The sequence below is a fragment of the Culex pipiens genome, chromosome 2, assembly GCF_016801865.2.
Source record: "Culex pipiens pallens isolate TS chromosome 2, TS_CPP_V2, whole genome shotgun sequence".
Lineage (NCBI taxonomy): Eukaryota > Metazoa > Arthropoda > Insecta > Diptera > Culicidae > Culex > Culex pipiens.
The window spans coordinates 86629681-86653908 of NC_068938.1; the positions used below are offsets into that span (position 1 = coordinate 86629681).

A 24228-nucleotide genomic window follows, 5' to 3' on the forward strand; every position below is an offset into this window, starting at 1 on the left:
AAAATTAAACTGAGCTATGACTCAAAAATTATCCAAATTAATCTTATTTTGTGTAATCTGAAATGTATGTATGTTGTATGAATGTAGTTCAAAAATTTATTGGACAAACAGGGTTGTTACGGATATGATATGCTGGATAATTTTCCTCAGGCGCGGATTTGACGTGGATGGCAATTTTGATAAATAAGTTTGTCGAGAGAGATAAAATTGCTTTAAATTGTAAAGAAAAATATTTTCAGGAATAAGGATAATTTGTTTTTTGTTGTTGAGTGAAAAAACATCGATTTCTTATTGATTGAATTTTCTTCAGAAAATTTTTGTTTGTATTTCCTCAATAAGAAACGTCAGAAGGTGAAGCTTATGGAGAGATTTTTTTTTTGAATGTTTTGTTGAGAATTTCCTAAATAAATACACTCAATTACACTCACTCAATTCATTTTTAAACATCTACTTTGACTCTGAACATTTCAAAAAATCAAAAATCAAACCATCCACATTAACGACCCCCGGGTCTTTTGTGGTCTCATTTGTAAGTTTCTGCTCGAACCTAGGAGTCCGAAGGCTTGAATGGGGAGAGCACCCAAACCTCTTTTTACTCCAAGGAACCTTCCACCCCAGTGTTTGAGCTGACGACCTTTGGATTGCGAGTCCAACCGCCGCCAGCGATTCCACCGGAGTAGGCTTGGTTTGGTGTGTTGTTTGTACTTATGGCATGGAGACGACTCCTACATCTGGAATGACTTAACAGCCTAACAACAACCAAGGCCGGGACCGACATTTTACTTCCTCATTCGATGGAAGGTTGAAGCAGGTGGAAATCGAACCCAGAATCATCTGCTTACAAAGCGGACAGCGTAACCATTCGGCCACGCACTGCCACTACTGGATACATTCGATTTTAATCTTGTGAATCTTAATCATATTTCAAACTTTTCCTGAAGATGTTACAAAAATTATTATTGGGGCATGTTCCGGTGGGCGTACTGTGTTTATATGCCAAATATGAGCTTGATTGGACGTAACAGCAGCTGGCCTCCGCCTTTGAATTTTAGATGGGATTCAACCAGTAGAAATATCTTTTTTTAATTTGAACATTCTTGGGAGAACAAAATCAAAACATTAAAAAAAATACAGCTACATTCAAACTCGAATTTTCTCAGAAATTAGGCAATAAAATTAGGAAAAATAGGATTAACAATTCCAAAAATTCTAAAATTCATATTATTAAATTAAAAGGTCCCAAAAATGTTCAAATTCAAATTTTAAAAAATCTGAAATTCAAGCCTCCAAAAATATTAGAATTCAAAAATATCAATTTTCAATATATAATTAAAAATAATAAAAACAATCAAAAGAACAAAACAATATTTTTTTAAATTCTTATATTCTCCTTTTTTAATTCTTAAATTCTTAAATTCCTAAATTCTCAAATTCTTAAATTCATAAATTCTTAGATTCTTAAATTCTTAAATTCTAAAATTTTCAAATTCTTAATCTCTTAAATTCTTAAATTCTTCAAATCTTATATTTTGGAAAAAGAAACAATGAAGAACGACAGAATTCTTATTCTCTGAACCATCATTTACGATTTTTCTATGTGACGCTTTGGTAAGATCATCGACTATGAACTGCATTTTAATTATAAAATCTCATAATTAAGGATATTCTTTTTAGGTATAAATTTTACTCAGTTTCTAGATCAAAATTTCTAAATGTTAACATTTTTATTTTGGATTTTTTTTTTGCCGAAATGTTTGTTTTGGCTTTTTTTTCTAGTTTACTTCATCCTAGAAAAAAAAATCAGTTTTTCAAGATTCTGCGTTCTGAGATTACAAAATTGCATTTATATATTACGAAACTCTTTCCTATGTTTGTCGCAAAATTATTTTTCTTAAAATGTCGCCGATTGGGTTCTGGAATGGAGCGGATCTGGCGCAGATTTTTTTTCGACTTCTCCGTAACAACCCTGAATAAAGGAATTTGAGAGTTCAAGAATTAATAAAATATGTTTTTTTTTTCGAAAAAGTATACCCAGATATCATTAATTACTTTTTAAAAAGCTCGAGCAGGTTGTATTTTGTTTTTATTTTTAAAAAATGTATTGATCGTGTAAATAACCGTCTTTAGGCTCTGGTAAAGGTAGAAAATATATTGTTTAACATTTTATAGCAAAAGTATTTTTTGTAAAACTATTGAAGAAGATGTTTTTTTCAAATATCCAGAAACCCATTTATTTTAAGTAAAAACTTTGTTGAAAAAGACCTTGATATTTTTAACCCGTAAACATGTACTTGAAAAATCTACATTTAATTGGATAATTTACTTAGTTTTTCAATTCTTGAAATTTTTCTTAACGTTTTGCAAAATTACATATTTTTCAAGTTTTTGTCTCCAACACCATTATTTTTTTTAATAAAAACACAATCAAAAATGGCAACGGTCTAATTCATTTTAAAATTTGGCAAGTGCCAACAATTTTAAAATATAAAAAAGACCCATTACTTTAATTCAAATTTTCAACGGAAAACTTTTAACTTTTGTTTTTTTTGAAAGCTATTAATTTTAAATTTTCTATGAAAAATGGAGTGCTATTAGTTATAAATGCAATTTGAAATTAGCAACCATTTTAATTATTCTTTGTATTTTTAGATAAAGGGCAGCATTTAAAATGACATCACATCATCAAAATGTAAAAAAAAGTTTGAAAGTTTTGCAGAATCCATTATTAAAAATATAAAATAAAAAAATCATTGAAGTTTTTCAATATCTTGAATTTCCAATATTCAAAAAGGGGAACGCATGAAACCATAAAAAAACGTTCCAAACAATATGTTAGTAAAAAATATAAAAAAAGTTGGTCGTCTTGAGAGGTCAGAGAAAAGCCAGGGAATTTTATTTTGGGATTTGAATCGACACCATGACTTGATATTTGGTATTTTTGGAAGTGTCGTTTTTTGCGAAAATCCTCTACGTTTTCTAACGTTTCGCAGGTCACGAGTCCTTACAGACAGTTTTGTTGAGTTTTGTCACAGAACACATTTAATAAGAAAGTTACAACAACTTCGCTGATACTTGAAATGGTCCAAAATTCATACTCACCATAAAGATTGACACGATTTTCTGGAGACATTTAACATAATTTTAAATGAACGAAAAAAACATGCCTAACAAGGAAATTTCGGACATTCAATCAATTCCCAAAAACGGACCATCGCGTTTACAGTTATCAGAAAATAACCATTTTCTGCATTTCCATATTTATATGTAAAACTTTGTTTTTATTATTTTATTTTCTAGTGTTTTTTTTCTCTTCCTTACGCCGTATCATCGTAAATATAATTATGATGTTTATATGTATAGATCACAATCAAATTAGCTCCTTCTTTCGCTCCTTCGCCATCACACTCTTGCCTCAATTTCAATAAAACACATCTCTTTTCCCTTCTCCAAAGTGAGTTCTACTCTCGATCGCTCGCTCGCTCGTGGCCCCTCTCTCTTCAGTCAATCAGTCAGTCAGTCAGTACGCATTCCGGCATTGGTTCGTCGTCATTTCTATCACATTCCCACGCGTACATCTGTTCAACGGTCCGTGCAAAACACACCATTTTCACACTCTCTACGGCACATCGCAGTCTGTTCCAAGCATTCGCTTATTTTGATTCGATTAATAATAATGTTTTTTTTTGTATTACGTCTAATGTCATTACGTCTAGAATTTATTGTGTTTTCGCTCTTGATCAAATTTAATGATTTTTTTTCCTGCATTTAATGATTTTTTTTATTTGTTTAAACGATTTGATGGTTGTTTTGCTTTTATCTGTTTGTAATTTTACGCGCTACTGTACCGTTGTCAACTTTAACTACTTGTCGCTTGAATGCGTTTTTTTCTGTTCTCTATTTCAATGTTTTTTATAAGCTTAGTGTATTTTTCTTGAAGTTCTGACTTGCCTGGTTGCCCGCGCGCTCACAACAAATAGCTAAAATGCAAAATTCCAGCTAATTCGACCACTTTAGCAACGTGTTTTTGGGATGCGCTTTTGCTGTGTTTGTTTTAATTCACCTTCGTTTTCTAATTGAACACATGGTTGTTTATGTATTACTGTTGTTTTTGTTATTATTTCTGTAACCGTTTTAAATTTAGTAAATTTTTGAATCCTAACGCGTGTCTGAAGAGATTTGATTTGATTTTTTTTTTAGAGAAACTGTTCGCAAGGTTCAAAAGTTTGTGATTTTCTTGTTTTCTAAAATAGTTGAGTTTTGAAAACTACGGTTTTTTATTATCTACGCGACGCGCACTGGTTGATATTGTTCTGCGAGTTCTGTTTTCTCGGATGTGGATGTGTGTTTAGTGTGTGCTGCAAGCAGTTTCGTGTGGTGCTTTTGTACACGTATGAGTGTGGGAGTGAAGGTTGATTCAGCGGGCGCGCTTTGGAAATGTAATTGTTCTTTGTTCGGCAAAACGTACATACAGACACAGACACACAGTGACGAATGGTTTCAAATAGGTTATTTTTTTATCGTTCAGTTGGTTTGCTTTTTAAATATCGTGTTATTATTTTGCTGCTATCCTGAATAATGAAGGATACTCTCATGTTCTGTTTATGTTAGCGCTGTGGGTTTCTTACACAAAATGTTTCGCGTTTTCTCGTTTATTTATTAAGATTATAAGTATAAATATCAGTCATCTCTACTCCTACAGAGAACCTTCCTGGCTAAGCCGATCGCCTGATCTCAGAGAATCTCACAACATCGACAATACCTGGGTCGTGGTCCGTTGGTGGTCGGTGGCGGTGTCACTGGGGCAAAGTACGCGTGTACCTTAATGTTGGGGAGGTGATTCTGCAACAACAACAACAACAAAATTATCATCACAAAAATGCATCGTTAAATCTCGCACAAATCAAGTCTCACCCTCAGTCGACGGATGGCGTTCCGCGAGATTAGTTGGCAGTCGTACAGCTCTATCCGCTGCAGGTTGTGACAGGATATCAGATGTTCGAGGGTCGCGTCGGTGATCAGCGGACAGTTGTCCAGCTCCAGGACGGATAAGCTTTCGGCGGCGCAGCCGCCGGCGGCTAGCTGCCGGATGCCCTCGTCGGTGATCAGCTCGCAGTGGGACAGCGTCTGGGTGAAAAAAAAACGGAAATATAAATGTTTATACTTAAAAAACTTTATCATATCTAAGTTTTACTTAGCACGGTACAACCCAGGAAGGATCAAAATCTTAAATATTGTCAAAAATCTTTATTTAAAATTATAAAATATAACTTAAGCTCACTTTAATGATTCTATATATTTAAGAAAAAATATTGAAAAACTTAAACACTTCAGTTCACGGTTTCGACATTTGAATGAAAAAAGTGTTTTAAAATGCATTAGAAACGTGTCCTCTTGTTTTGTAATCATTAATTTCCAAAATATCTAAGGATTGACGAAAATTTTATTTTTATTGCGAAAAAAAGTTTTTGCGGTGCTGTACAGTAGTTGTTTGATAACTGGGCTGAACGTTGAGAACGTAGCCCAGTCACCGAATGCTGTTCGCTTACTGGGCTGAACGAAAAATAACGAGGGGACTACCGATGCATAATATTTTTTGATGAAATATAAAGATAAAAGTTACTGAAATTAAATTACAATGATTACTTTTCATATTTCTCTAATTGTGACTTGAAATTACATAAAAGTTTAAAAAAAGTTTTTTTTTATTTGTTGAACATGATTTTTGCATCCATTAATCCCTCGGTGAGTTCGGTTCGTTTGTCTGCTTTTTAACTGGGCTACGGCCCAGTTATCGAGCGCCCCGTTAATAAGCAGCCCAGTTAAACAACGCCCAGTTACCGAACAACTACTGTAGGGGAAATAAACCCATTTTAAGCCTAATAAGCGGTCTTGTTTGAATGATGCTGGATAATCTGGAGTGTTCCTTGAAATTCAGTAAAACCAAGTACACCAACGAGTAGAGCAACTTTTTGTGAACATTTCTGTTTATTTTCACTTTTATTAAAAGTTATGCTATTCCTTTTACAAGCATTTTAAAAAAATATGTCAAAAACGCATTCTAATCAGTCGTGTGCATTGGGCCACGCCCATTTTTCTATTTTCAGCTTAGTTCTTTTTTTCTTCCAACGCTCGTTTGGGTCTGCTTCGTGCTGCCAAAATTGATGAAATTTTGAGCGAACACTCACGAAAAGTAGCATTTATAGAGAAAGTTTCCTGGCAACACCACAAGCGCTGCTGGTGGTGTTGCACTATGGTACATTGGGTGGCCAAGTTTCAAAAAAGTTACCTTCTCCAAATATTTTTTGGTATTTTTTTTCTCGAAAGTAAACATTCTAACTAAGAAAAATCCAAATTTTCAAAGCTCTAAGTTTGTTCATTACGGAGATACGCAAGCTGAAAGTCAAAAAATGGAGTAAAAAACTAGCGTTTTTCGTAAAAAAGGCTGATTGTTTAATTTTAACATAGCTCAGCCATTTTAAATGTTTTATTAGGACAACCATACATCGTTGGAAAGGTAATGAGATAAGCTTTGAAACTATTAATAGATAAAATGTTGTTTCCAAGCCAAAAACCGAAGTTTTTATCGAATAACTGAAGCATTTTTTTGACGAAACTTATTTTTTTGTGTTTGTTAATCGAGTACTTTTTTTGCTAACCGATGCTAAACATGAAACTAAGATCACTTGAAAGATTGGATCATAATCTAACATTGCTGAAATTTCCAGCCTGCGATTTTTTGCGTTTTCGGAGATATGCCATTTTGAACATTTACGTTTTATAAAAATTTGCTGCAATCTACATATGCGCCCTTTTATTTCACTTGCTTTGCTACCTACTTCGTGGGCATCGTCGCTTCAAACATCAATACCTGGTTTCAAGAAGTTCGAAATGACTTTATTGGAATTTTCTGTTGCCTACATTTAAAATAGAGTACCTTAGTCAAAATAAGGTATTCGTACCGAAGTTTCTCAAGCGAAACTGGAGAATCTCAGTTTGATACCGGAAAAAGTATTCAGCAAAATGTTGACTTAGCATTATGAATTTCTGCGATCAATCCATGAAACTGATCCACATTTAAGTTCTATGTTGGTTAGTACAAAACATCATAAAAAGTACCTTTAACATATCCTGAAGCTGTCACAAACTCTATAATCAAATGAATTTTAAGAATATGGTTTGTATTTTATCGTTTTACTTCATAATTAATATTTCGCAATTCGCAATTTTCAGTGTAAGAACGGGCCTTGACCGATCTTATGCACAAGGTTCCCGACGAACACGCACTGCCCTTACACCTACATCTCACCCTTGCTCTGAGTCAGTACGAGCAGCACGCTAGAACACGCTTTGAGTGTTCGTGCCAGGCATGCACACCTTCTTTTCCGGTTACGCATTTAAACTCGGCCGGGGGTGGTACATTACGTAGGGTTTGATGTAAGTATAAGCGCCTAACCATTTATAGTGTGCCTATCAATTTTCATTAAAGCAAGTACTGTTTTATTTTTTGTTTGAATTCAAAAACTAGTTGTTATTCTACTGTGTACTGTTTTCTCCTGAAATCTTCCCTAATGTTGAATCGTGTTAATCTGTTGCTATTTCTTCTGTCGCGGTGTTTTGTTACAATGTTTTGGACCTAAGCATGTTATTCAAAAGTTTACCAAAAATACAATAATTTTATGTGTGTGATCATTCAATATATTAAGTAAGGACTCGAACCATACTTGTTTCAAGAAAAGGGCGTAGATTTAAACAATAGACAATAAAGGAAAGCAAACTACATAAAGTTCGATACTGAAAGAATAATTGTAGTTTGAAGGAAAGAAGAGTAGAAGCCGATGAAAATTACATTTTAAGCGGTATACGCACTTCGGAAGGAACCGGTCAAGAAAAAAATCAAATGGGCAGCAGCGGCAGCGCAAGCAAGTCAGAGAGGGTGAAGAAAAGCCCCAAGAAATCACTCCCTCTCCTTTGTTCTGCTGTTCGTAAAGCTGTTTCTTGACCTCTTTCCTTCCGATCTGCATACTAGCCTTTAATAAATAAATAAGTAAATGGGTAAAGGAAAGATCAATGATAAACAGAAGTTAACATCGTTTCGTTTACATATTAAGGTAAACTGTTTTTGTTAGGGAAAACACGTTTCAGTATTTATTGGGAAATGAGAGAAGAAGAGTAGAAAGATGAGTGAAGCAAAATTAAAGTACAGTACTGGTTCGGTAACTGAGCTTGTTTGACTGAACTACTTGGGCTGTAGCCCACTTAAAAAGCAGACAAACGTAAAATAACCAAACAAACCGGAATGATGAGGGGCCACAAGCTGGATGCACAAGCAAGTTCAGCAAATTAGAAATCATATTTAAGTTTTAATGAAATGTTAAGTCAAAATTTAAGGAAAAATTAAAGGTGAGCTCTGAAAGAAATTTAAGCAACCATCATTTTACATTTGTAGAGAAAATGTTATGCATCGGTCCCCTCGTCATTTTTCGTTCAGCCCAGTTTACGAGCAGCATTCGGTAACTGTGCTACATTCTCAGCCAAGTTACCGAACAAGTACTGTTGTTGGAAATGTGCAGAAGAAATACCCCGTGCTGCGATGTTCTAGGTACATTCAACATGTTGTGAATCAAAACAATACCTTCTACAATCACAAATGACTTCCCTTTCCCACATTGCTACTTTGTTATTGATGTCCATGCTCTGCAAAGAAAGGGATGTTAATAAAATATAAAAACTATAAAATAACGATACAAATACTTTCCGGAACCTGAGTGCCATCAGGTTGATGTTGTTGCTGTTGTTTCCAATGTGATAGATATCACACCGGAGACGTCTTGATTCGGTTGTCCTGGTGCGACCGTCCTCCAGTCGTAGGCCCAGGCATGACATGAAAATGAAGACAAAAAAGATGCATTGATACATGATCTTCTCACTCACGAATAACCCAATCCCACCCAAAACAACACAGCTAATCTAGGTATGCACCCAAACCAACTGCGTTGTTTCGTGCCCTCCTCATTCGGCTATTTCAATATGATTGTCCTGGAGAATCCTCCCTAAGGATCGTTAAATTCCGAAGTAACTTCCCAAAAGGGCACAACCCCTGTTGCAAACAAACAGTTCACTTTGAATGTGACTGGAATAGGGTGCCTGCTCACACCCAAGGCTACGCTCCATTGAAAAATCACTACGGAACTCCCTAGTGATGGCCGTCCACGCAATCATACTTCGTCATGATAGTGCTACCTTGTCACTCGCCTATACGTCAGTTACGTAAATACATGTGACAAGACAGAACAATCACCACGATTCGAAACATGGACATCATCGACCGCCAGCTAGACAGATGTTCAAGTCATCATCTAGCATACGGGGAGGCATGAGGATAGGGAACTGATGCAGGACCAGAGCTATACTGTTCAGACTCTCATAACCAGGAATACTAACAACCAACATTTGGCGGATCGCTTCCCTGATTACGACAGTCGCAAACAGGACTGCCGATACAGTCAGTTCCGCTCCTTCCAGGATGTCCTGCACCTGGGCATCCCTAGTATCCAAAGGCATTAAAACATAGTTCAAACTAGCAGGACTGGGAACTTTATTTATTGCACTGTGGTTACTTGGAATCTTGCAGCCCTTGGCCGACTACTTCATAATTAATATTTTGAATAAAATTAATTCTTCTGTTATTTGATTTAACAATTAAAATTTTCGCAATTTATGCCCGTAAGGGTGGGAAGCTATATGGCATGGACTCACAAAAAGAAACACACAAATAAATAATAAATGTTTGACTTAAAATGAATTTATTACACTTATCAAAATTTTGTTGGAAAGGAAGAGGGGAGGGGGGGGGGGGATGAAAGAAAGAGGAGGGAGGGGTTGTGTCCTTAAAGTGGGGATGTATTAGCTTTGCACTTGCAAATGTATGAAAAGACTATTTATTATAAACAATCAACTATTGAAAAACATGAAAAGTCATAAAAATCGACGTATATCATTTCAATACCATACAATTACCCAAATTTGTATGAAAAAACATTTAAAAAGCAAAAAATAATTTGGCCGCCTGTTTGTTTGGAGTTGGCCCATAGTGTGCTGGTGGTGTTGGTGGCCACCCTCTGTTCTTTATTTGCCTTCGCTCCTCGCTCGGTTTTCTTCAGCCTTCGATTAGAATCGGTATTCAAAATTGAAACGTCAAAAGACTTAGCGCGTTTGTTTTTTTGTTGGTGCTTGCTAATTATTTACATTTTTCGGGATTATTTTTCAAGTGAGTGACTAAGTAATGGTCAAAAGAACATGTTGCCGGTAGTTGGAAGCAATTTTATATCTTAAGCGCTTTGAAATCGTTAGCGCAAGTTAAAAGATATTGATGGCGACTTTCGTTAAGCAGTTAACCTCTGATCTTGCGTGTGGATGTGTGTGCCACCAAAATGATGAGAAATGGTCTCGCAAAATAGAAATTAAGATCAAAAGTGCATTAAACTTGATCTTTTAGGCCAGTAAGTGGCATAAATTTGATTGATTGATTGATTGTTTGTTTATTTTTGATCAATTTTCCTTGGACAGGAAAAGCCACTAGAATGCTGGCATAAAAACCTGCTTCTTTTCGGTTAAAAAAATACAATAAATAAATACAATTATAAAGTAAATAATGAACTGCGGCTGAAGACAGAACTCCATCGGTGGAAACCTTTACAGGAGTTCAGAACTGGCTGTTACGGGCTGGAAAGAAAATAAAAGAAAAAAAGAACCTACGAGATGAATGTGGCAAATGAAAATATAGAATGGACAACTGTATCGGAACAATAAAGGAAACATGAAGTAATAGTTATAAAATATTGTTTAACTTAAAATGTCAATGGATTTAATAAGTTTCTCAACTATTTCAGGTTGAGCTAGATACAATTTCAAACGATCTTTGAAAATGCTTAGGGATGAACATAAGCCAAATTTATTAAAAAAGAAATTGAAGTAATTAGCACCTTTGAAGGTTATACTACGTTCACCAGACAAAGTGGAAACATTTGGACGTTTAAGCAGATTATGATTTCTTGTACCATGTTGGTGAGAAGAAAGTTCGAATTTTGTATTTGTATGAGTTTGGTTAGATAAACTTTTATATATAAAAGAACAAACTTGAATAATGTAAATTCCTCTGACAGGCATAATGTTTTTCTCTTTAGTATATAGATCAACGGTATGACTTCTAAGTGGAAGGTTGAAAATCGATTTAAGAAATTTGTTTTGTACTATTTGAAGTTTATTTAGAAGATAATCGTAAGTATTCCCCCAGACGGCAGTTAAGTAAGACAGTAAAGAGTTGAATAAAGAATGATAGATCAGAATAAGAACATTTCTTGGAAGCTTATGCTTTATTTTAAAAACAATACCGGTTATTTTATTAAGTTTTAGAATTAACGAGTTAACATGTGAAGACCAATTAAGCCTGCTGTCCAAAAGAATACCCAAATATTTAAATTCAGATACAATATCAATATCTGGAAACTCAATTTTAGTTTGAATTAATGGGTTAGGTGTTGAAAGGCTGGAATTTTTGATATTGATGATATTTGTTTTATTAATGTTCAATGTAAGTTTATTTATTCTAAAATATTCAGAAACAATCAAAAGGTCATGTTTCAAATTTAAATCATTTACAGAATTTAGTCTACTGTTATAAAATAAAGAAGAATCGTCGGCAAATAATCTAAGATCCCCTTTAAGAGGTAAACGAGAAAAGTCATTAAGATAAATAATAAAAAACAAAGGACCAAGTACAGAACCTTGAGGGACTCCAACATCAATTAAATTCATTAAACTACTTATTCCGTTAAAACAAACAAATTGAGAACGATTTGTAAGATAACTTTTGAACAAGTCTAAAGCAACACCGTGAATACCTGCAAATTTAAGTTTTTCAAACAAAATACGTCTATCTACCGTGTCGAACGCTTTGGACAAGTCCAAAAACAGTCCCAACACGTCGTCACGATTATCAAGATCATGTTGAATTTTATTAACAAGATCAACAACAGCATTAAAAGTTGATGATCTTTCCCTAAATCCATATTGCTGATGGCAGAAAAAATTATTACTATTTAAAAAGGTAGTTAAACGGTTGAATAATAATTTTTCGAAAACTTTGTTTATTGCAGAGAGCACAGAAATAGGTCTATAGTTGTTGAATGAGGAAGTGGAACCAGATTTATGAATTGGGGTCACTTTCGCAACTTTTAGTTTGTCAGGGTAAACACCAAGGATAATACATAAATTAAAAATTTCAGCAAGGACAGGAGAAATGATATGATTTATTTTTTTTAATGTAAAAGCATTAATATGATCATTACCGCAAGCAGTGTTATTTTTAAGTGAATTGATAATGTCAAAGATTTCAGTTTGACTAATGGGTGTAAGAAAGAAAGTAGAATTAGGACGTTTTAAAGTTTTGAATTTATTGATATTGTCATTAGGAAAGGAAGGAATTTTGTTTGCCATTTTTTCTCCAATAGAGGAAAAATAATTGTTGAATTCATTAGATATTAATTGAGCATTATTTATTTTTTCATCATTTCCAAAAGCATCAGTAATAAGCATTTCGGTTGGAAGTTTGGAATGAATTTTTCGTCCAAGAATATCATTAATGTTTTTCCAAGTATCTTTCGCATTAGTAGCGTTAGCAAATTTATTAGTGTAATATTGAGTCTGTAATGTGTTTGAGTAAGTGCGAATTTTGTTAGTTAAATCATGAATTTTTGAATCAATTTCGGAAGTACTTTTACCTGCAGCAAAGAGCTTATTTCTTTTTTTGCGCAAATTTTTTGAAGAATTTAATAATGTTTTGAGACCGTCCGAAAACCATGGACAAATATGTTTAGATTTCGATTTTAATTCAGTTATAATGGTACTCTCCTGAATAGATTTAGTTAAAGTAGAAATAAAATAGTTGTAAAATTCATTGGGATCATCAAAATTTCCCATATAAACAGGATTAAATCTCATTTCAAGTAACTGTTCTAAACGGACATAGTTGGTTTGATGTTTGTGTGAAATTTTAGCTGATGTTGAAATGGGAGTAATGTCGAATAAAGATAAGATAAAATTATGATCACTGTCAGGATTAGTTATAGTATCGTTTGTAACAGTAAAATCATCGGTATGATTAAAAGCAACATGGTCTAAAATGGAACTGCTGGAAGGTGCGTGCTTACTCGAGACGGTGCTGTTGCTGGTAAGTTTATAGCCTGAAAAGTATTTTTGGAACTTTAATCGAGCATCAAACTCTCCATATGATGAAGATAGGTGGGTAATTCTCTACCAACTCACACGAAATCGGGAAAAGTTGCCCCGACCCCTCTTCGATTTGCGTGAAACTTTGTCCTAAGGGGTAACTTTTGTCCCTGATCACGAATCCGAGGTCCGTTTTTTGATATCTCGTGACGGAGGGGCGGTACGACCCCTTCCATTTTTGAACATGCGAAAAAAGAGGTGTTTTTCAATAATTTGCAGCCTGAAACGGTGATGAGATAGAAATTTGGTGTCAAAGGGACTTTTATGTAAAATTAGACGCCCGATTTGATGGCGTACTCAGAATTCCGAAAAAACGTATTTTTCATCGAAAAAAACACTAAAAAAGTTTTAAAAATTCTCTCATTTTCCGTTACTCGACTGTAAAAAATTTTGGAACATGTCATTTTATGGGAAATTTAATGTACTTTTCGAATCTACATTGTCCCAGAAGGGTCATTTTTTCATTTAGAACAAAATTTTTCATTTTAAAATTTCGTGTTTTTTCTAACTTTGCAGGGTTATTTTTTAGAGTGTAACAATGTTCTACAAAGTTGTAGAGCAGACAATTACAAAAATTTTGATATATAGACATATGGGGGTTGCTTATAAACATCACAAGTTATCGCGATTTTACGAAAAAAAGTTTTGAAAAAGTTACTTTTTGCGTTTCTCTTTGTTTCGTCGTCCGTGTCTGTCGCGGGTGACCATGAACGGCCATGATCGATGACGACCAACTTTTTCAAAACTTTTTTTCGTAAAATCGCGATAACTCGTGATGTTTATAAGCAAACCCCTTATGTTTATATATCAAAATTTTTGTAATTGTCTGCTCTACAATTTTGTAGAACATTGTTACACTCTAAAAAATAACCCTGCAAAGTTAGAAAAAACACGAAATTTTAAAATGAAAAATTTTGTTCTAAATGAAAAAATGACCCTTCTGGGACAATGTAGATTCGAAAAGTACATTAAATTTCCCATAAAATGACATGTTCCAAAATTTTTTACAGTCGAGTAACGGAAAATGGGAGAATTTTTAAAACTTTTTTAGTGTTTTTTTCGATGAAAAATACGTTTTTTCGGAATTCTGAGTACGCCATCAAATCGGGCGTCTAATTTTACATAAAAGTCCCTTTGACACCAAATTTCTATCTCATCACCGTTTCAGGCTGCAAATTATTGAAAAACACCTCTTTTTTCGCATGTTTAAAAATGGAAGGGGTCGTACCGCCCCTCCGTCACGAGATATCAAAAAACGGACCTCGGATTCGTGATCAGGGACAAAAGTTACCCCTTAGGACAAAGTTTCACGCAAATCGAAGAGGGGTCGGGGCAACTGCTGTGTGAGTTGGCGGAGAATTACCCAGGTGTTTGATTAGAAAGGGTATATTTCCCCTATACACCCTTGGACCAAATCCATCCATTCTCCTTTGTATGGAAAATTATATGGACAAACTAATGATACAAAATGGCTTCTTTGGGCCAGGATTAAAAAATATAAACATCAAAATTAAAGAAAAAAGACCTACTTCGTAGAGAATTGCTCCAATTGCAAAATTGCTAAGATCTTTCAGTTATAGCAACGCAAAGAATTATTAAAAAGAGAGTTTATACTATGAGTTTTACTCATTGTACCTATCTCAACGCGTATTATTTAATATTTCCTTTTCTATGATTGTTAAAGCTTTGTAATTTTCAACAAAACTGTGTAATTTACACGAAGGAATAAGTGTGTCGAACACTAAAATATATTTTTTATAAGTTAGTTTTAAGGTATCCCTTTTCCCTTTTGTACATGTAGGACCTTCTACATTTGAAATCACTGAATAGCGAAAGCTACAATATTTCATGAATAAATGAAAGTTGCTAGTATTTAAAATTGAGGTGAAAAGTCATCGTTTGTGATTGGACACTCAATAATATTTTAACTGAATGAATGTACATGGAAAAGAAATTTGAATAAATATAAATTAAAAAAAAAAAAACACTAAAATATTTCAATTTCTGTAGTTTCAAAGATGACACCGTCTTTGCTTGTTTAACTCAAAACCATTTGTTTACTTACCAATTTTTCTAAGCTAGGACATCCTACGGCTAAATTCGATAGCGTAGCATCGGTAATCAAGCTACACTCTTCCAGATCCATCCGTTCCAAAAACTTGCAGTTCTAAAAGAGGTGCCACGAAATTAACATCCAACAATTTTAACTAAATACTTGCACCAATTACCTTCGCCAGCGCGATGAACCCCGAGTCCGTAAACTGGGTGCAGCCGGCCACTTCGAGCGTGTTCAGATAGTGGTTGTAGGTGGCCAGCGCAATCAGCGTTTGGTCGGTCAGTTCGCAGCACTTGGACACGCACAGCTGCCTCAGGTTGATGCACTTTTCCGCAATCTTCGACACGGACGCGTCCGTTATGCTCTGAAATTTGTTTTGGGGATGGTTATTTTTCATTTTAGGGGAAAAACTTTCTCTACTTACATCACAACTGTGAAGGTTCAACACTTCGATGTTGGGACAGAACAGCGCCAGCGCGATCACGGCTCGGTCGTTCACCTGTTTGCATCCTGCGGGAGTGGGTGATAAATCGAATCACACGATTTATTGCAGTCAGTAGGTACACAGAGTTTAAGAAGGTGCTAACCGAAGTCAACGACTTACCTTTACTACTAAACTTTTTAACTTTGTGGCAACCCCTCGCTATTGCCTCGACGCCGTTCTCCGTGATCAGATTACACCAGGAAACGTTGATTTCGGCCAAGTTCTGCGAAACCGAATACCGTTAGTGCTGTTGTTGACCTTGCTGCCAACCGTACCCAAAACTTACCGGACACCCGTCCGAGAGGGCCTTCAGGCTGCAGTCGGTGATCTGCGAGCAGGACTCGAGGTTGATGGCGGTTAGCTTGGCGCAGTACTTGCTGAGGGGCTGTATGGCAACGTCGGTGATCTTCTTGCACTCGGCCAGATCCAGGTGTTCAATGTTGTGGCAGTATTGAGCGAGGGTACGGATCGACTGGCTGCCCACCGACTGGCAGCCCCGCAGGCAGAGATACTTCAGGAAACCGCCGCACCGCAGCGAGATGTTCTCGATCACGGGACCCTGCGCGTATCAAATTGGGTTAAGCAATCGTAGAATTTAATTTAAATCCGTACCTCTATGTCCCGTTGAAAGTCGAACAGGTTGATTTTCTGCCAGTTGGACCCATCCAGTGCCAAGATATTCCAGTAGCGGGATACCTGGAAATAATTTTAAGAACGCATTTTTTTAGTTGTTCAAATTTGAAACCATTTATCAAGTTTCGTTAAGTTTTGGGACTATCCATAAACCACGTAAACACTGATTTGGAAATCTCAGTGAAAAATTAAAAAAATAAAACTGAAGGTTGTAGATCAGGCCTCCTAACACTGCCATTAAAAAAACAAAAACTACCAAGATAAAAGTACAAACAATATTTAAAATGAATGAAAAAGAACATAAAACAAGAGAAGTAAAGTTCTTCGTAGAACCAACTATGCTACGTGGCTAGGTCAACAACTTTGTAGAAGGTTGCAAATCGATAAATATTTGGAAAATTGAGTTTTAATTGACTTTTTGAATATGTGGAATTTATTCAGAAATGAAACTCATTTCACAACATAACTTTAACGTGAGCATGAGCATGGTTGACTGCCAATGAGCTGCTACTCCGTTATTGGCAGATCAGCTGAAGTTAAACAATGAATCAAAAATGATCAGTGGGAGCCAACCATCCGTTCACTGTTTAACCTCTGAAGATCCCTACTTTATTAATCAATACCGGCGCCCTCCCAAGAAGCCTGCAGTTCAACGAAAGGGAGGAATGTTAGTCCGATAATTGAAGTTGCAGACTCATCAAGCACATAGTTTTTCGCTATATACTTGTTGATACCGCTTGAGACCGTTGAATCCACAGCATCTCCTTCAAGCATCACGTGATTATTATTTTTTTGGGTTAGTAGGATAAGGTATTGGCTTTTCGATGCCTCCCGAGCTACGATGCTATGGGGAGGACTTTCTGGTTAACACACAAAATCACTCACACACAGTTATTTTGCTCCACTATTAACTCAACCATCCAAATTGTCAGTGCGTCTTTCGATCATTATATAGAAATGACTTTTTCATCGCAAAAAAATAAAATCCTATTCGAAAAATTTAAACACAATCCACCCGACGCCGTGCCTTCCGATCAACGATGATATAGGAAGGGCTTTGAAAATCACAAAAAATCACTTTTCACTCCGAATATTTTAAACGACCATGCGCTCCCTTTGCTAATTATGCACTGATGACGCTGCATTTTCAGAGGGTAATCTTCTCCTCGCAGCACACAATTCACGACAAAAAAGCGAAACAAAAGGTACAAAAAAAAATCACTTTTCATTTCGAATATATTTTACGACCACGCGCTCCCTTTGCCAATTATGCACTCTCACAACATAACTTTAACGTGAAAAAAAAATGTTTACTTATGTTTGTGTTTAACAAATACCATCTGCGGGCTCTGATTAAGCTGACAAAATCGAAATATCCGTTTATTAACACTCTAACGCTCGGGTAGTAATTTGACCTCTATTTTTTTTTTCTTAGTGTTAAGAAAGTGTGTTTATAGTAGTAATCTTCACAAAACTCGAAATGTGAAACAATAGCTGGCCTCCCTAGCTACCTGTTAACACTGCGGGTTTTGTTGAATAGTTACCATTTGGCTTGGATTTTGCAGCTGTTAAAACGTTTATGTGCCCTTTTAAAATGTTGTATAGTCGAAAATGGACTGCAAATTACTGTTGCTACTGCAAACTTCAAAAAACACATTTTTCATGAGTATGAAATATGTTTTCAATATAGAATTTTCAAAACTCCGTCACAAACATTTTCAAAGTTCAAACAAAGATTTAATTTTGGAAAAGCGACTAGCAATTTAAATGAGCATAATATGCAATGTTTGGCCCTTTCAAAATGTTAGTCTTGATTAAAAAAACATGTTTTTTCGAAAATGTCATAAAAGTTTACAAATATTTCATTTTTTTAATATTGAAAAATGAACCATTAGTTGCTGAGATTTTGACATTAGAAAATGTGGGAATGTTTGAATGAGACTTAAAAAAACTTCAATTTCTTGGTTCTTTTTATTTTATGAGCAACTCTCTACGAAATCGACCGATTTCGACCATATTTATTTTTTTGTATTTTTTTATTTGACTCAAACTTTGTGGGGGCCTTCCCTATGACCAAATAAGCTATTTTGTGTCATTGGTTCACCCATACAAGTATCCATACAATTTTGGCTGCTGTCCATACAAAAATGGTATGTAAATATTCAAACAGCTGTAACTTTTGAGTGAATTTTCTGATCAATTTGGTGTCTTCGGCAAAGTTGTAGGTATTGTTGAGGACTTTTGAGAAAAAAAATAGGTACACGGAAAACAAAATTTGCAGATTTTTTTTATCAACTTTTGTTTCACTAAAACTCAATTTCCCAAAATACGTATTTTTTGATTTTCGAGATTTTTCGATATGTTTTAGGGGACAAAAATCCGCAACTTTTGAGCCATAGAGAAACATGGTCAAAAAATCTGCCGCCGAGCTTTAAATTTTTGAAAAAAAAAATGGAAGTTTCATGCAAAAACAAATTTTATTTTTAAATGCAAAATTGAATTTGCAATCGAAAAGTACTTTACACATTTTTTGATAAAGGGCTCCGTTTTCAAGATATAGCCACCGAAAGTTTGATTTTAGCGAAATATTTGTAGTTTTTCGATTTTTAAAAATAGTGACCGTGACCATTTCTAAAAATATTTTTTTTGAAAAGTTCAGAAAATTTGCTATAAAATTGTCTAAGAGACATTAAAGATGACACATGAAACATTCGTGAAATTTTCCGATCTTTTCGAAAAAAATAATTTGAATTTTATTAAATCAAGACTAACATTTTAAAAGGGCCAAACTTTGAATATTACGCCCATTTAAAATGCTAGTCTTGATTTAAAAATTTTCAAAATATTTTTTTCGAAAAAATCGGAAAATTTCACGAATGTGTCATGTTTTACCATTGAAAATCGGACCATTAGTTGCTGAGATATCGTCATTAGAAAATGGTGGGATATTTGGGTGAGATTTAGAAAACTTCAATTTTCGTGTTTCTTTTTCTTAAAGCGGTTCTATCTCAGCAACCCGAGGTCCAATCTTCAATGTCTCTTAGACAATTTGATAGCAAATTTTCTGAACTTTTAAAAAAAAATATTTTTAGAAATGGTTACTCATGGTCACTATTTTCAAAAATCGAAAAACTGTAAATATTTTGCTAAAATCAAACTTTCGGTGGCTATATTTTGAAAACGGAGCCCTTTATCAAAAAATCTGTAGAGTACTTTTCGATTGCAAATTCAATTTGTTTTTGCATGAAACTTCGATTTTTTTTTCCAAAAATCACTATTTTTCAAAAAATCATAACTCGGCGGCAGAGTTTTTGACCATGTTTCTCTATGGCTAAAAAGTTGCGGATTTTTGTCCCCTAAAACATATCAAAAAATCTCGAAAATCAAAAAATAAGTATTTTGGGAAATTGAGATCTAGTGAAAAAAAGTTGATTAAAAAATCTGCAATTTTTTTCCGTGTCCCTTTTTTTCTCAATGAAAAACGGAATCGACGTAACACCTTATAATGTGGCCCTCTTAAACCTTGCGGTTTCGTCAACGGATCCACAGGCGTGTATCGTTCTTTTTGCGACAAGACTCCGCCTCCCGGGTCTCCTAAGTGTGAAGGTATGGGCACGGGGAGAGGGCACCGAATACCTATATTTACACTTAGAATTTTTTGCGTCCGCCCCGGGATTCGAACCGGCGACCTCTGGATTGTGAGTCCAGTGCGCGGTCCGATTGATCCACACAGGCAGACAATTTTTCTCAATAGTCTTCAACAATACCTACAACTTTGCCGAAGACACCAAATTGATCAGAAAATTCACTCAAAAGTTACAGCTGTTTGAATATTTACATACCATTTTTGTATGGACAGCACAGCAGCCAAAATTGTATGCAGACTTGTATGGGTGAACCAATGACACAAAATAGCTTATTTGGTCATAGGGAAGGCCTCCACAAAGTTTGAGCCAAATCAAAAAATACAAATAAAATCCATTTCCGGCTTTTGTAGAGAATTGCTCTTATCCGCTGTATTTCAGCAACCAGAGGTCCAATACTCAGTGTCACTTAGTAAACTTTATTGGAAGTTTTCTGAACTTTTCGAAAAATATTGTCAGGAATAGACACATTTCGTAAAAAAAAATCGGGAATTTTTCAGTTGAAATTTAACTTTAATTGGCTATGCCTTGAAAACACTGTTCTTTGTCAAAACATCTTTTTTATTGCAAATTTCATTTTACAAAAAAATGTAATATGCATAAATAACACATAAGTACTAACTTTTGACAGGGTTGTCAGATCTTCAATGTTTTGAACGCATTGGAAAGGTCTTTCAAATACCTTTCTGAAAATGTATAACATGACAGGTTTTCTTACAAAACCACCCTTTTTACAATCTTCCGAACTTTAGTTAAAATCGTTTTTTAGCATAACTTTTGAAGTACTTAACTCAACTGCATAATTTTCAATAGCGACTTATGGGATCCTAAGACGAATTGAATGAGGCCAAAACGGACAAAATCGGTTGAGCCAATGTCGAGATAACCGAGTGACAATGAGCAAAAAAAAAAAAAAGATTTGGAATCACCGAATATTAAAAAAACCTAGAAAATCTTGGACGACAGGTTTATCAGAGTAGCTTCATGCAATGTACAAGTCTGGAGCAACTTACCTGTCCGCACCGGCATAGTGAGGTCACGTCAAGATAGGATAATATTCGCAGAAGTATCTCCTTCGGCAGCTTCTTCGATATCTCATCTTCCGGTATTATGTAGGCTTTCTAAAAAGAAAAAAAGAAAAAAAGTTCAAGATGGTATGTCAGAGACATAACCGAAAGACATAGGACCAAACAATTTGAATGTGTTTTTGGATTGCTAGTGAAATCTGAAATAACATTATTTTATTTTGTTTCATAGATTTGTCGGCAAAATTGTCATAAATGTTCTCCCAAGGTGAACCTTCCATGAGGGCACCGGCAACTCCAGGTTGTGGCCACTACGGTCGAAATGTCAATTTTCATGTTCAGTATCAAAAACCATGAATTTTGATATCCATATTGCCACAACTCGTATGGTTCTGTTAAAGACCCTCCGGGCCCCGGGGAAACCTGCTTTGAGATCACCGGCCACTCAAGGTTGTGGCCACTACTGTCGGAATGTCAATTTTCATGTACAGTATCAAAAACCATGAATTTTGATACCCGTATTGCCACAACTCGTATGTTTCTGTAAATGTCCCCCCAGGCCCCGAGGGAACCTTCTTTGAGGGCACCGGCCACTCCAGGTTGTGGTCACTACTGTCAAAATGGCCATTATTATGGTCAGTATCAAAAACCATGAATTTTGATACCCATATTGCCACAACTCGTATGTTTCTGTAAATGTCCCCCCAGGCCCCGAGGGAACCTTCTTTGAGGGCACCGGCCACTCCAGGTTGTGGTCACTACTGTCAAAATGGCCATTATTATGGTCAGTATCAAAAACCATGAATTTTGATACCCATATTGCCACAACTCGTATGTTTCTGTAAATGTCCCCCCAGGCCCCGAGGGAACCTTCTTTGAGGGCACCGGCCACTCCAGGTTTTGGCCACTACTGTCGAAATGGCCATTATTATGTTCAGTATAAAAAACCATGAATTTTGATACCCGTATTGCCACAACTCGTATGTTTCTGTAAATGTCCCCCTAGGCCCCGAGGGAACCTTCTTTGAGGGCACCGGCCACTCCAGGTTGTGGTCACTACTGTCAAAATGGCCATTATTATGGTCAGTATCAAAAACCATGAATTTTGATACCCATATTGCCACAACTCGTATGTTTCTGTAAATGTCCCCCCAGGCCCCGAGGGAACCTTCTTTGAGGGCACCGGCCACTCCAGGTTGTGGTCACTACTGTCAAAATGGCCATTATTATGGTCAGTATCAAAAACCATGAATTTTGATACCCATATTGCCACAACTCGTATGTTTCTGTAAATGTCCCCCCAGGCCCCGAGGGAACCTTCTTTGAGGGCACCGGCCACTCCAGGTTGTGGCCACTACTGTCGAAATGGCCATTATTATGTTCAGTATAAAAAACCATGAATTTTGATACCTGTATTGCCACAACTCGTATGTTTCTGTAAATGTCCCCCCAGGCCCCGGGGGAACCTTCTTTGAGGGCACCGGCCACTCCAGGTTGTGGTCACTACTGTCAAAATGGCCATTATTATGGTCAGTATCAAAAACCATGAATTTTGATACCCATATTGCCACAACTCGTATGTTTCTGTAAATGTCCCCCCACGCCCCGAGGGAACCTTCTTTGAGGGCACCGGCCACTCCAGGTTGTGGTCACTACTGTCAAAATGGCCATTATTATGGTCAGTATCAAAAACCATGAATTTTGATACCCATATTGCCACAACTCGTATGTTTCTGTAAATGTCCCCCCAGGCCCCGGGGGAACCTTCTTTGAGGGCACCGGCCACTCCAGGTTGTGGCATCTACTGTCGAAATGGCCATTATTATGTTCAGTATAAAAAACCATGAATTTTGATACCCATATTGCCACAACTCGTATGTTTCTGTAAATGTCCCCCCACGCCCCGAGGGAACCTTCTTTGAGGGCACCGGCCACTCCAGGTTGTGGTCACTACTGTCAAAATGGCCATTATTATGGTCAGTATCAAAAACCATGAATTTTGATACCCATATTGCCACAACTCGTATGTTTCTGTAAATGTCCCCCCAGGCCCCGAGGGAACCTTCTTTGAGGGCACCGGCCACTCCAGGTTTTTTTTCACCACAGTCGAATTGGCCATTTTTCATGAGAACCGCCGCATCATAGCGACTTCCACGCCGTCCGCTTCGCTCGAATTTCCTCCTTCTGCTGCCGGTGGTTCTTCCTTCTGATTGCTGGTCCTCTTCTTCTATTGGCCGCTGCTGCTACTGCTCCGCGCCGGCCCGACGTGCACAGTTCGAGTGCTCGTTCCAATGTGACTTGATTTTGCGAAATTTTCTGGTTAAATAGCGGCACAGCCGGAGAACGGCACAAAAGGGGCGCGGTCTCGAATGCATACGCTCGCTCTGATTGGTCATCTGTCCGATTTGTACTGAAAAATTACTCATTTTGATTGCATGTTTTAAGTGCTTTAACTATGTTTAGTCAAACTATCTATGTAGTTAAACGATAGCTGAAGTCTTCCTCTTTCGATTGGTGGTCCAACCATCTGGATTGATTCACAGGGAAAAAAGATATAAGCGTTCAAAATGTCCCCTTTTTTAACGCTTAAAAGTGACGCTTTGGATCGAATTTCTGAACTGGCCCCCCAATATAGTAAGTAGAGACATAGTCCTATGTCAAAAATAAGTATTAGAAAAGAGTTCCCAAAATTTAAAACTTTAAAGACCTTGCTCATTAGTCCCCTAATAATACCCGCTCTCAAGGTAATGATTCCAAAAAACACCCTCAAACGAACACTGCACTGATTCTGAAATGGCGTGATTAGAGCCACTTGAGAGTTCCTTGGTCGGACTGAGAGATTACTGTGCGCTGGAAGGTCATGTCATACACACTAACTCTACCTCACGATGCCATTATGCAGTCCCAGCGAGGGGGAGAGTGTTGGTGCATAATATATTTTTTAAAGCAGAGGTACTACGAGTTAATCGATATGGAGGGCTCCAGACTGACAACAGCAGGATAATACTGGCTTGCTGGGTGTAACAAAGTTAGCAAACTAATCGCATGATATCCAGCAGTGGCGTGATTGTTGTTTCAACTAATGTGCAGATAATCATC

At 36.2% G+C, this 24228-nt stretch overlaps 1 protein-coding gene across 3 annotated transcripts in view; it reads right to left on the minus strand.

Annotated features, from left to right (window-relative positions):
• Positions 1-3249: 3249 nt before the first annotated feature.
• The window catches only part of LOC120417353 (F-box/LRR-repeat protein 20-like), a 54377-nt gene continuing 33398 nt past the window's right edge, over positions 3250-24228 (minus strand). For all 3 annotated transcript variants that reach the window (XM_039579356.2, XM_039579357.2, XM_039579358.2), the window contains exons 3-11: positions 21118-21225; positions 16440-16523; positions 16114-16386; positions 15948-16050; positions 15768-15853; positions 15516-15707; positions 15353-15454; positions 4912-5124; positions 3250-4839 (exon numbers count right to left, since the gene is read on the minus strand). In XM_039579356.2, coding sequence (XP_039435290.1) covers positions 4732-4839; positions 4912-5124; positions 15353-15454; positions 15516-15707; positions 15768-15853; positions 15948-16050; positions 16114-16386; positions 16440-16523; positions 21118-21225 — 1269 coding nt within the window. In that variant the 3' untranslated portion in view covers positions 3250-4731. The remainder of the gene's footprint in view (positions 4840-4911; positions 5125-15352; positions 15455-15515; positions 15708-15767; positions 15854-15947; positions 16051-16113; positions 16387-16439; positions 16524-21117; positions 21226-24228) is intronic.